The 14018-nt window shown below is 44.0% G+C and overlaps 1 protein-coding gene across 1 annotated transcript; it reads left to right on the top strand.

Moving 5' to 3' along the window:
* Positions 1-9519: 9519 nt before the first annotated feature.
* LOC123991630 (zinc finger protein 512-like) lies at positions 9520-12100 on the top strand. Its single transcript, XM_046293269.1, has 5 exons — positions 9520-10384; positions 10498-10599; positions 10719-10781; positions 10972-11070; positions 11233-12100. The coding sequence occupies exons 1-5, from the start codon at positions 10148-10150 to the stop codon at positions 11665-11667; spliced, it is 936 nt and encodes a 311-aa protein (XP_046149225.1). The 5' UTR covers positions 9520-10147; the 3' UTR covers positions 11668-12100.
* Positions 12101-14018: the final 1918 nt, after the last annotated feature.

Here is a 14018-nt window from a genome sequence, read left to right as displayed (position 1 = left end):
ATGGAGGGAATGGATACCCTAGGGCTTCATGCATTAATGATCACAGGCTGAAGATCGATGTCTCGTAAAACACGTGCCTCGTGATAAACACGCTGTAATGCAGAGTTTGATACTGCTATGGAGTATGGCACTCTGGAGTGTATTGTCTTGTAGACAGATTTGAACGCTCCAGTAAATGGGGGAAATGGAAGCCCTTACAGACCGCTTGGGATGACAGAATGTGGTTGGAGAGCAGAATCAGTGAGGGATGACTTCAGGCGAGCAATTGTCTCTTTTTCTTTCTCTTCTCTCTCTCTCTCTGCCTCCATCTATTTATCCTACCATCCACTCTTTGTATCATCTCCCTCCATCGGTCTCTCTTCTGCAGAGATGAATAGAGAGGATACACTGTTCGTGGTGTGGAGAGTCCATGCATCAGCAGAACAATGCAGTGGGGGGAAAGCCCAGTGACGATTCCCTTGGTTACAGATCATGTGATCCCAAGGGAGAGGATATGGAATATGGATCATACAAATATTCCGCTAGTAAATAGCCTAAGGCATACATGGGTTGGTTGTTTAGCAACAAAACCGATGCATGCGCAACGATGCGGCAAAACAGACGGGTTGGCTTAGATTATTGACATGTAAACTATATTTTGTCTCCAATGTTTATTGACAACATAAATAAAGTTGCACAATGAGCATTTGTTGCCTCTCAAATACATAATTACAGTTATTGATTAGCTAGCTAGCAAATTGTAGCATCGACGTGACAGCAGTCAAAATACCTCAAAACAAAGCATGGTATCAAGAACAAGATAAAACTAAGCGAAACGAACCACTTACGATTCCCCACATGGCAGTTTCTTGACATTATTGGTAACTATCTGGCCATTCAGAATCACAACAACACATGGCCTTCTGCCCCATTGAAGCGTGCGCATCGTTTTTGTGATGTTCTCCGCTAACCCGTCTATATGATGTAATAATAATAATAACAACACATGATTTTGATGTGCCCTTGCATGAAACACAAAGAGGAAGCAAATATAGAATTTATTTGACTTGAATTTGTTTTACAATTGCTACTTCAATGTGCAGCATGAAAACTGATTTTAAAAAGACTTCCAGCTTTTTTGCATGACCAAGCTCAGGCTGTTGAGTGACAATACTGCTCCCTTCTGGAGCAGCACATACATTGCAACTACAACACCAGAGTATAAGGTTTGATTCAGGCATAATGATATGGCTAATATATCTGTTACATGTAAATATTCTGTCACAAATGACTAATATGAGTATTAATTTGAAGTTGCTTTAGGTTCTATCGTGTGTTAAATGAGCATGCGAACCTTTAGCGGTGTGTTTCCTACGGGCCTGCAGTGTGTTGGGTTGAGGCAGGCTGTCGATGGTGATGTGACCTGACGTGGAGGCAGCCAGGAGACACAGTCTGGGCATGTGACGGGCCTGACAGAGAGGAAGGAGAGAAAGTTAATTATTTCTTATTTTGCTCAGTGTCTTGAGGTTTTCTTTCACAGTCATGTTGAGGCTTTAGCTGCCATCATGCAGTGCCAAACAGGTATTAATGATGTGGATAACATGTCCCTGCATCTCTGTGTGCTTCTGTTCCTACCTTCCTGTTAGTTGTGAGCAGCTCCCAGGCTCCTCCTGGGCACCACTTCACATTCCACACAAAGCCTTCATCCTGGCCAACATTGGAGTGGACTGGGAGGGGAATAGGGATGTAGACAGAGAGATGGGGGGGAAATAGCCCAGAGAAAAGGGAGAGAAAGACCAAGAAGATAGTAGATGGAGAAAGAGAGTAAAGAGAGAAAGAGAGTAAATCAAGAGAACTGGGAGTGAAAAAGAGACATAATGATATTACACTGATCCCCTATTACCTGTCTGGTTCGTACCTGGTGTTGTACTGGAGTTGTCCCAAATCAGGGTGTTCAACCTGTACTGGTAGTCCAGGTTTCAGTAGCAGTAGATGGCAGCGTACTGGCTGACAGGGGTGCCATCGGGGGTGGGGCACAAGTCCATGGCCCACACCGGAACACCCATATAGAACAGCATGTCCCAGCGCTCAGGGTGGGCGGGAAGGCACTCAAACCTGAACAGTAAACATCAGTTAGACGCACCAAGACCGTGGTGTTGCTAGCACCACACTATTACAAGTTGAGCTACACAGGACCTACCTCTTCAGTTTGTGCAGAGGAGTTGTCTCTCTGAAGAAGGTGAAGGCTGTAGACACCATTTCCTGCGGCAGGTACTTCTCAGCCTCACTGGGAGGGGAAACACATACCAAACATTTTGATATATTCTTCAGTTACTTGATATTTTGTGAGTTAGATTCAGATTTTTTCCCCCAGAAGATCAAGTATAATGTAATAATCAAATGTGTATTGATATTTCTTCCTGTCCGACAAGCAATGCCAAACCTTCTCTGAAGATATCCACTTCGCAATGAATGGGTCTTTGCTGTGTTCATCACAGCTGCAAATGACAATCAGAAAGAGCCAAGACCAAATACAAAGTATGTATATAAACCCTGGATTGCTGATGCTATGTATTGGCCATTGAGAGGCTTTGAAGCCATTGGTTGGCCATATTGGCACTCCTCAGTAGGAGCAGTCCTCCATAGGAATGAATGTTATTATACAGTATTTCAATTCAATGTTTCAAGGACAAAAGTACATGTATTTAAAAAAAAAAAAGTGGGGAAGTATCATTAGCCATCTCTAAAAATGATACTTTAAGGATTTAATTTTTTTTTTTTAATGTTTAGCTCACATAATATAATTCAAAAGTATGTGTTACTATATCTAATCAAATAATTGTGGCATTAATAAATGAATTTCTATAAGTTTCAAAATACACTGCTCAAAAAAATAAAGGGAACACTAAAATAACACATATATTATTATTAGATACTTTTTTCTTTACATAGTTGAATGTGCTGACAACAAAATTACACAAAAATGATCAATGGAAATCACATTTATCAACCCATGGAGGTCTGGATTTGAAGTCACACTCAAAATTAAAGTGGAAAACCACACTACAGGCTGATCCAACTTTGTAATGTAATGTCCTTAAAACAAGTCAAAATGAGGCTCAGTAGTGTGTGTGGCCTCCACGTGCCTGTATCACCTCCCTACAACGCCTGGGCATGCTCCTGATGAGGTGGCGGATGGTCTCCTGAGGGATCTCCTCCCAGACCTGGACTAAATCATGGTGGATGGAGCGAGACATGATGTCCAGATGTGCTCAATTGGATTCAAGTCTGGGGAACGGGTGGGCCAGTCCATAGCATCAATGCCTTCCTCTTGAAGGAACTGCTGACACACTAAAGCCACATGAGGTCTAGCATTGTCTTGCATTAGGAGGAACCCAGGGCCAACCGCACCAGCATATGGTCTCACAAGGGGTCTGAGGATCTCATCTCGGTACCTAATGGCAGTCAGGCTACCTCTGGCGAGCACATGGAGGGCTGTGCGGCCCCCCAAAGAAATGCCACCCCACACCATGACTGACCCACCGCCAAACCGGTCATGCTGGAGGATGTTGCAGGCAGCAGAACGTTCTCCACGTCGTCTCCAGACTCTGTCACATGTGCTCAGTGTGAACCTGCTTTCATCTGTGAAGAGCACAGGGCGCCAGTGGCAAATTTGCCAATCTTGGTGTTCTCTGGCAAATGCCAAACGTCCTGCACGGTGTTGGGCTGTAAGCACAACACCCACCTGTGGACGTCAGGCCCTCATACCACCCTCATGGAGTCTGTTTCTGACCGTTTGAGCAGACACATGCACATTTGTGGCCTGCTGGAGGTCATTTTGCAGGACTCTGGCAGTGCTCCTCCTGCTCCTCCTTGCACAAAGGCAGAGGTAGCGGTCCTGCTGCTGGGTTGTTGCCCTCCTACGGCCTACGGAGGAAACACCGTACACCTGGCAACCATGGTTAGTGTGCACTGCGCCCGGCCTGCCACAGGCGTGGCGCTGGTGCACGATGAGACAAGGATATCCCTACAGGCCAAGCCCTCCCTAACCCGGACGACGCTAGGCCAATTGTGCGTCGTCCCACGGACCTCCCGGTCACAGCCGGTTGCGACAGAGCCTGGGCGCGAACCCAGGGTCTCTGGTAGTACAGCGCCCTTAACCACTGCACCACCCTGGAGGCGTTTTACATACCTTTTGAACCTTTCTAATTGTATACTATCCACAGATTGTGAGCTAAGGATGAAAACCTTTCCCACGAGTATTATTATATTATTTATTGACTATGGCTTTCCAAATCGCCCAACACTGCTATTTGTAAAGTTCATTTTAAGTTTATGTTGTGATTTTTTAACCAATCCTGAACCTGTGACCGGAAACAAGCTACATAAGGGCAATACCAGAATAAATGATCTGTTGATTCTGTCTCTTCACAGAAAAATCTACAAGTGTCATTTTTTTGTACCAGTTCATAAACCATATGCCATGGAATCGGTACATCGAAAATCTCTTCCCATTTATTTTGCAACATGTATGGCGCAGCTGTAAACATTTTTGTACTCAAATTAAACTGGTATATTTTTCTATTTATTTAAAAATAATAACATTTTTAAACATATTTTCTTATTAAATCAGTATATTGTAGTTTATCCATAACATTTGTTGTAATATTTTTTCTATATTTTCTGGAGGATAAAACTGAAATTGTAACCAGCTTTGTATGGCTTGTTGAAGAAAGGGCGATACTTTTCAATTAGCCGGTAATGAGAAGATGTAATCTGTATAAAGGCAAAAAGGACATTTTTGAACAAAGGATGAGCCTTTCTTAAAAATCTACTGGAGAACCATTTTGGGTTTAAGTATACAGTGGGGCAAAAAAGTATTTAGTCAGCCAACAATTGTGCAAGTTCTCCCACTTAAAAAGATGAGAGGCCTGTAATTTTCATCATAGGTACACTTCAACTATGACAGACAAAATGTTTTTTTTTAAATCCAGAAAATCACATTGTAGGATTTTTTATGAATTTATTATGAATTTATTTGCAAATTCTCATATTTTTTTCGTGGCTGACTAAATACCTTTTGCCCCACTGTATGTGGCAGGGTCTACAGTCACAGACTACAAAAGGAAAACCAGCCACGTAATGGACACCGACGTCTTGCTTCCAGAAAAAATAAACACATTCTTTGCCCTCTGAGGATAATAGTGCCACCGACGCGGCCCACTACCAAGAACTGTGGGCTCTCCTTCTCCATGGCCAACGTGGGTAAGACTTGGGTAACCCTCGCAAGGCTGCCAGCCTACACGGCATCCCTAACCGCCACCAGCTCGCTGGTGTGTTTACGGGCATATTCAATCTCTCCCTATCCCAGTCTGCTGTCCCGACATGCTTCAAGATGGTCACCATTGTTCCTGTACCCAAGAAGGTAAAGGTAACTGAACTAAATGACTATCGCCCTGTAGCACTCACTTCTGTCATCATGAAGTGCTTTGAGAGACTAGTGAATGATCATATCACCTCCACCAGGACCAGGTTACAGTGGGTCTGCTCTACAGAACCCTCTCTCCACCACAGAGGGGAAGAGGGGTGAAGTTGGCCGTTTTATGACGGTCGTAAATACATTACAGAAACGTTCTCTTCCTTGTCATGCAATATTGAGGGAAAGAAACCTTTGAGGAACAAAGGAAGTCCTCCTGCCCGAAACTCCAACATCAACAGATTTGGGAATTAAACATTTCCCTTCGTCCAAACAGCTTGAGTAGTTTAAAGAACATTTTGTTGTGTTTTGGGATCCCACGAAGGACAGTATAACAACATAACCATCTCTGAATATGTATATTTCCCAGTGATCAGGGTCACACCCAAATGTTGGGAACTGATATGATATGTAATGTTTGCCTTCTAAATGAGATAATTATTTGTCATATGAAGGTTTAACCAAGTCAGTGGCCACGCCCACATGAACAGACATTACGAAAAAAGGAGGGAACGCCCCTTTTTCCCCGAGTGCTTAAATAGCATAGCTTAAATAGCACTCATGACAAAATTTAGATTTAGTCAAGAAAGCGCAGGGACGGTATTCCCCACGTTGAAATGGCTACTACTCTATAGACCAGAGAGCATGGAGCTGGTTAAGAAAACTACAAGAGTACACATTTACAGTCTGCAGCTGTATATGTGAAATAGTTTAGTAAACTCACCCGAGGACGAGAGGAGAACACTTCCCTATCGAACAACCGAATGATACTCTGAAAGATCCATTCTGGAGAACATTTCCCTATCGCACGACCATTGGTACGCCTGACGTATCCATTACAACAGACAGAAACTACGAAATACTTTGATCTCTGGTGGACAAACCAGAGACTTTCTGTTCGAATAAACTCCCCAGGTGGATCAAGTATTTTCAACAGAGAGACAGCAAAGTCAGACACACGTAAATATGTAAATTGTATTTATTTCCAAATGAGCAGCTGTTCATATGCAAAGTATTAGCATTTCCATAAGCATAGTTATTAGCTGTGTGTACGATAGTGGAGTCCTTTGTCTTTTCTCCTGCTCTTTCTTACCTGCCCCTCCCTTTTAATTTGGTGTAACAAGCCGTCATATCGGTTTAGTCCACTAGGGACTTTTAATTTTATCATGTCAGTAACCAATGTATAACCTATCCTGTGTGCGTATATGTACTTCTGTGTAATTATTTAGTTAGTTAATAAATAAATAATTCATCCAATTGGTATATCACTGATTCATCATTTATGCTAGGGTTCGTGCAGATATCCAAAAGTTTGTGACATTCAGTATATGACGGATGAGGTAATAATACATGAATAAGTGACTAATCGATAAGATATGAAACTATCTGAACAGAGTTCAATTAAGGAAATAGTAACTCTTTAAACAACATTTTCCCATAGTGCTCTGAATTCCTAGTTAATTAATTAATGTTTACATGATTTGTTTAATCATGTAATATTTTCACATAGAGAATTGATTTGATAATATAACAGTCTTCACATTAATGATAGTCCAAGACACAACACACCCTAGACCCACTTCAATTTACTTACCGCCCCAATAGGTCCACAGACGATGCAATCGCCATCACACTGCCCTATCCCATCTGGACAAGAGGAATACCTATGTAAAAATGCTGTTCATTGACTATAGCTCAGCAGTCAACACCATAGTTCCCTCCAAGCTCATCATTAAGCTTGAGGCCCTGGGTTTCAACCCCACCCTGTGCAATTGGGTCCTGGACTTCCTGACAGGCCGCCCCCAGGTGGTGAAGGTAGGAAACAACAATCTCCACTTTGCTGATCCTCAACACTGGGACCCCGCAAGGGTGTGTGCTCAGCCCTCTCCTGTACTCCCTGTTCATCCATGACTGCGTGGCCATGCACACCTCCAACTCAATCATCAAGTTTGCAGACGACACAACAGTAGTAGGTTTGATTACCAACAACGACGAGACAGCCTACAGGGAGGAGCTGCGGGCTCTCGGAGTGTGGTGTGAGGAAAATAACCTCTCACTCAACTTCAACAAAAAAAAGGAGATGATCGTGGACTCCAGGAAACAGCAGAGGGAGCACCCTCCTATCCACATCGACGGGATAGCAGTGGATTGGAGAAGGTAGAAAGTTTTAAGTTCCTCTGCGTACACATCACGGACAAACTGGAGGCTGAAGAAATGTGGCTTGTCACCTACAACCGTCAAACTTTTCCAGTTGCACAATTAAAAGCATCCTGTCGGGCTGTATCACCGCCTGGTACAGCAACTGCACTGCCCACAACCGCAGGGCTCTCCAGAGGGTGGTGCGGTCTGCACAACACATCACCGGGTGTAAACTACCTGTCCTCCAGGACACCTACAGCACCCAATGTCACAGGAAGGCCAAAAAGATCATCAAGGGCAACAACCACCCGAGCCACTACCTGTTCACCACACTAACATCCAGAAGGCAAGGTCAGTACAGGTGCATCCAAGCTGGGATCAAGAGATGCAAAAACATCTTCTATCTCAAGGCCATCAGACTGTTAAACAGCCATCACAAGAACAGAGAGGCTGCTACCTACATACAGACTTAAAATCATTGGCCACTTTAATAATGCAACTTCAATAATGTTTACATATCTTGCATTACTCATCCCATATGTATACACTGCATAATATACAGTATTGCATCTTAGCCTATGATGCTTTGTCATTGCTCATCCATATATGAATATATTCTTATTATTTTCCTTTACTTAGATTTGTATGTAAAGTTGGTTTTATACTGGATATTCAGATATCTCGTCAATAGCCATTGAACCAAGCATGCCTTGACAATGAAAATGGTATATTCTGAATCAGTGGCGGTTTGAAAACAATTTTTTATAACTGTTAGTGTGGATTGTGTGGATTGTTCCCCATCCTTAGGTATCTGTTGTGGAATTGTTAGATATTACTTGTTAGATATTGCTGCACTGTCAGAACTAGAAGCACAAGCATTTCACTACACTAGCAATAACATCTGCTAACCATGTGTACGTGACCAATAAAATGTGATTTGATCTAGATGGCAAAATCTCTCCCTATATCTCTGTTTGTCTGCAAGTATATGTATCATAATCTACTGCTAAAAAAAACTGTACACACTTGACCTCAGGAAATGTGTTGAATCTAAGGTCTTAGATTCTGGGGCTGGGTTGAGCTGGGGCTGGGGCCTGTGCTAGACTCCCAGTCATTCTTATTTTTTTTTACCCCTTTTTCTCACCAATTTCTTGGTAAACCTTCATATGACAAATAATTATCTCATTTAGAAGGCAAACATTACATATCATATCAGTTCCCAACATTTGGGTGTGACCCTGATCACTGGGAAATATACATATTCAGAGATGGTTATGTTGTTATACTGTCCTTCGTGGGATCCCAAAACACAACAAAATGTTCTTTAAACTACTCAAGCTGTTTGGACGAAGGGAAATGTTTAATTCCCAAATCTGTTGATGTTGGAGTTTCGGGCAGGAGGACTTCCTTTGTTCCTCAAAGGTTTCTTTCCCTCAATATTGCATGACAAGGAAGAGAACGTTTCTGTAATGTATTTACGACCGTCATAAAACGGCCAACTTCACCCCTCTTCCCCTCTGTGGTGGAGAGAGGGTTCTGTAGAGCAGACCCACTGTAACCTGGTCCTGGTGGAGGTGATATGATCATTCACTAGTCTCTCAAAGCACTTCATGATGACAGAAGTGAGTGCTACAGGGCGATAGTCATTTAGTTCAGTTACCTTTACCTTCTTGGGTACAGGAACAATGGTGACCATCTTGAAGCATGTCGGGACAGCAGACTGGGATAGGGAGAGATTGAATATGCCCGTAAACACACCAGCGAGCTGGTGGCGGTTAGGGATGCCGTGTAGGCTGGCAGCCTTGCGAGGGTTACCCAAGTCTTACCCACGTTGGCCATGGAGAAGGAGAGCCCACAGTTCTTGGTAGTGGGCCGCGTCGGTGGCACTATTATCCTCAGAGGGCAAAGAATGATACACTGAATCAAGTGCTCTCAGGGTAGTGGCAGAGGCCTGCATATTTATAACATCACTAAAATCTAAAACCGACCGTAATGTACATTGTACCAGCTCCTTCCTGGCCTCAAAAGAAAAACAAGCCTTATGCCGGTAACAAAATCCTATTTTCAGCTTGAGCTTCCTTATCAGGTTCTCTGCATGCACAGTGAAGCTCAGTTTATCATCAACCCAAACACCCAAATATTTGTACACTTTAACTTGCTCTATAGTACGTCCAGCCAATGTAGTAATGACATGATTTGTAACATGCCTGGCATTTATGTCCAACAATCCAGAACTTGGTGGGGTCAAATATAACCACCTGTGCGCCAAATTCGTCCTGGGAGCTACCAGTTGGGGAATCCTGTTTTACACTATACACTTGTCCACTAACTAATAAGACAGTCTTTCAAGGTTAAAATTCACTGGGTGACATTCCATCGCACAACATGCCATTGTGCTCACAAACTGTAGCAGTTACATTCTGGCAACTTCAATGTCACAAACATTTCTCAGTATATCCACCCACCCATTTCCCAGAGCACCCCATTCCTTGGTCTCTTTTTTAATTTTGTTTAGCTAATTTCTCCTCTCTAAATTATTTGAGCTTCTCTTGAATGGGTGATGATAGACAGCTGTCTCCCTCTCTCCCACAGGTGCCTCAGAATGCAGAGGAGGAGGTGGAGGTGAAGGCTCAGAGAGAGCCCAACCCTGAGAGGACACCCAGCGGCCGGGTCAAACGCATGTCAGCCCAGGTGGCCTTTTTCCACCTACAGGAGATTGCTAATGACGAGCTGGCCAAGGAGTGGCCCAAGAGGAAGGTCATCGGAGACCTTGTCCCAGACGATAAGAAGGTGAGGACACTTCAACACTAAGATAGTCCTAGATGTGTGCTCATGTACTATATCTATTTCTGTGGGTACATTGACCTCCAGATGTACCATTCTTTTTCTGTTGGGTTCCACAGCTGAGATATGCCCGGCCAGGGCTGCCTGCCTTCAGTCAGGAGGTCCTTCGGAAGTGGAAAAACGAAGTGAAGCTGCAAAAAAAAGTTCAGTGCCCAAACCTGGTACGATCCATCATTTATGTAAATGATCTTTTATCCCATATTGCGTATAGTTGAGATGTTGCTCACTGTACTATACTTGTGTTATAATGTGACTAGGAAACTTTCTGGTTTCCCCTCAGGGCTGCGGCTCGGTCTACACCAGTGTGTCTGGACTGAAGGCTCACCTTGGGCTCTGTGGAAGGGTATGGAATAGATTTACTCTCACTGCTCTGCTGTCTTTCACTTCCAAGTACTGCAACGTATCCAGAAGACAGGGGAAGTTATTCAGCTGAAACTGAGTCAATTCTTCAGCATAAAAATCTGATGTATGCACAGGAATTAAACCCATTATTAAGCATCTATTTCAACCAAATCTTTTCTCTCATTATGCAGGGGGACTTTGAAGCAGGGAAATACAAATGCCTAATCTGTAAGAAAGAGTTCAACTCCGAGAGTGGGGTGAAGTACCACATAAATTCTGTCCACTCCCAGGTCAGAAATGTATTTGTTTTAGACTTTTAACCTCCACAATGACATACTGTATCATATTAATGTATAGTGTTTTGCCATATGAATAAAGTACTGCAAAAATTCATGTTGTAGTGCTTTTTGGTGGCATACTATACTAATGTCCTTTGTCCTGTGTTTTCTTAGGACTGGTTTGTGGTGACCTCAAAATCCAAGAACTTTGATAAGGTCCTGAAGACCAAGCCCAAGGTGGACAGCACTGTGAATGACCCCACTGACCAGCTCCAGCAGCAGACCCTCCATGTCTTCACCCCCATCCTAGAGCCCTGGCAGGACATGCAGATGGGACCCCCACCAGCGGTGCCCGAGTCAGCCTTGCAGGTCAACCCTGAGGCAGCAGAGGGGAAGAGGAGGGGGAAGGGGAGAGGGAAGGAGAAGGACTGCTATGACTTCACTGGCAGTGATCATTCCAGCAGTAGCAGCAGTGGCAGCTCCAGCAGCGGATCAGAGACCGAGGAGCCTGAGGGCCAGAGACACAACGTTGACCAATGGGCACTGCAGAGACCCAGTATCATCGAGACCCACCCTGAAGCCGCCAAGCGACCCAGAAGCAACCTCTAGTTCGGTTTGATCACCTGACTTCAGATCAGGGGTCCGTTCAGGAGGGTGCAACGTTACAGAACGTTCAAATAGAAATGCATTCTGCATTGGTCCTGGGATGTGTAGTCTGTGTTTCAACTGTAACTATGAGATCATCTTAGCCAACTTTTAATGTGTCTTATTATTTTAAAAAGATTTATGACTTTTTTTGTTTTCTGACATGTTTACTTAGACTTTTTTTTACCCCCTATTATCGGTAGACTTGTGTTCCTCTACAGATTGTGCCTAGTGTATGGATTTATTATTTCATACAACTCCTCATTATAACTGAACTGTTATCAGACCTCTTTTTACAATGGATATTTAACCATAGCATGTGGTGTTAATGTAGCCTGCATTCTATATCATGGATTGTGAAATGTTACCGCAGGATGAATTTGAAATACGGTGGTTGTCGGTTATCCAATTGTTGTAGTAGCTACTATCTTGTCTCATCGCTACAACTCCCGTACGGGCTCGGGAGAGACGAAGGTTGAAAGTCATGCGTCCTCTGATACACAACCCAACACAGAGCGCATCCAACCCGGAAGCCAGCCGCACCAATGTGTCGGAGGCTACACCGTGCACCTGGCAACCTTGGTTAGCGCGCACTGCGCCCGGCCCGCCACAGGAGTCGCTGGTGCGCGATGAGACAAGGATGACGCGAGGCCAAATTGTGCGTCGCCCCACGGACCTCCCGGTCGCGACAGAGCCTGGGCGCGAACCCAGGGACTCTGATCCCAGTCATTCTGAGTAACATTGTTAGGTTGCTTGTAAACCTCCTTGGTCTGGGTGTGAAGGTACTGCAAAGCACTGAAACAGAACAGAGGCATAAAACAATGGGTCAATGTAGCATGACGTTTTGAAAACTCGTAAAGGTTAAAATTGTTTTAAATGTGAAGACAATGTTTGATTTGGTTGGGTACCCCCATGGCCTCGGAATCACTACCCTGTTTGCTCAACTTCTGGGCAATGGTTGCCATTAACTTCCTAGACAACCTTACGGAGCACCTCTTCTTTATCACAGAAAGCCTAGACAACGTCTCTGAGCAATCTTCTTGGTGAGAGGCAGCCTCAACAGCCTGTGAAACTCTGTCACAGGCACACAGTCCTACTGCACACTTGAGAGAGAGTGCGTGTGAGTCGGACTTCACCAATTGAAACATGGTACAGTGGATAGATCATTTGTACATTTCACAACATAAACTGTGCAATGCAGATTGGATAATACGCTTCCCAACTAGCACAGTGGATCTGGGCCGATTCCGGGTGATAGTTGGGGCACTCGACCCGGCCGATGTCATGTGGCCTTAGGCAGTATTACTTATGGCTTGGAAGCGGGGATTGAGCTCGGCCGATTCCGGTCTGAGTTATCTGGCCCAAATCTATTACTTGGATCTTGGGCTGAATGGGGCTACTCTCTGGCAAATGATTACATGGGCTGCTTTATATAATTAACACTTCGTTATTTATTCTTCCATATTTTCTCATTGTTTCTGTGATCAAAAAATACAATTAACATTTAAATTAAATGATTTAAGACTCCTGTTTAAGTTGTATTTGAGTATTTTGGTACTTTGTGCATTGATAAGCATTAAACACTTTGTGGATGGAGCCTCCCGAGTGGTGCAGCAGTCTAAGACACTACATGTTGCTTCATATGCTAGGTCGATACTCGTGCTGGCCGCTTCTGGGACACCCATGAGTCGACGCACAATTGGTCCAGCGACGTCCGAGTTAGGGGATGGTTTGGCCGGCCGGGATGTCCTTATCCCATCGCGCTGTATTGACTCCTGTGGCGGACCAGGCGCATGCACGCTGACACGGTCACCAGTTGTACGGTGTTTCCTCCGACATAACATTTTTTTTGGTGGATTGGTATAATTTGTATGCATAATTCTGGGGCCGATTCTGGGCAGTCATTCATTTTGATTCCGGGTCGAGTTCAACAACCTGATTCAATCAGTTCCGGCCCCCGGAAGAGGGCCGCTTCTGGGCCGATTCCTCATTGCTAGCTGGGTTGCTTGCGAAACTATGGCTATTGGCTAGTTCACATCACTCATCTTTGGCAGGTGACCTAAGGGGAAATGTATGTAGTTAGCGAGCGTACCTCCATTTGGAAGCAAGAGGCACTGACTGATTTGCATCGCCTGATTGATTGATTCACAATCGATAAATCAAATAATGTTATCAGTCGTAAAAACTGAAACATTTAGACTTATAGCTAACAAACCTGGCGAACTGGATTTTATGGTATAACAAAAAATGTATACTTACATACTTGCAACAGCAAGTTTTTATAGGAAGTGTCCAGTGTTATCGTTCCCCAGTTG

This window comes from Oncorhynchus gorbuscha, linkage group LG12, assembly GCF_021184085.1.
Source record: "Oncorhynchus gorbuscha isolate QuinsamMale2020 ecotype Even-year linkage group LG12, OgorEven_v1.0, whole genome shotgun sequence".
NCBI classification, from domain to species: domain Eukaryota; kingdom Metazoa; phylum Chordata; class Actinopteri; order Salmoniformes; family Salmonidae; genus Oncorhynchus; species Oncorhynchus gorbuscha.
This window is presented reverse-complemented; position numbering and strand designations above follow the sequence as displayed.

Excerpts from the sequence above, each read along its gene's own strand:
- LOC123991630 (XM_046293269.1), top strand. The coding sequence starts at position 10,148 with ATGGGTGATGATAGACAGCTGTCTCCCTCTCTCCCACAGGTGCCTCAG. Across the intron at positions 10,385-10,497 it reads TTGTCCCAGACGATAAGAAG|CTGAGATATGCCCGGCCAGG; the intron begins GTGAGGACACTT and ends TGGGTTCCACAG. Across the intron at positions 11,071-11,232 it reads TAAATTCTGTCCACTCCCAG|GACTGGTTTGTGGTGACCTC; the intron begins GTCAGAAATGTA and ends GTGTTTTCTTAG.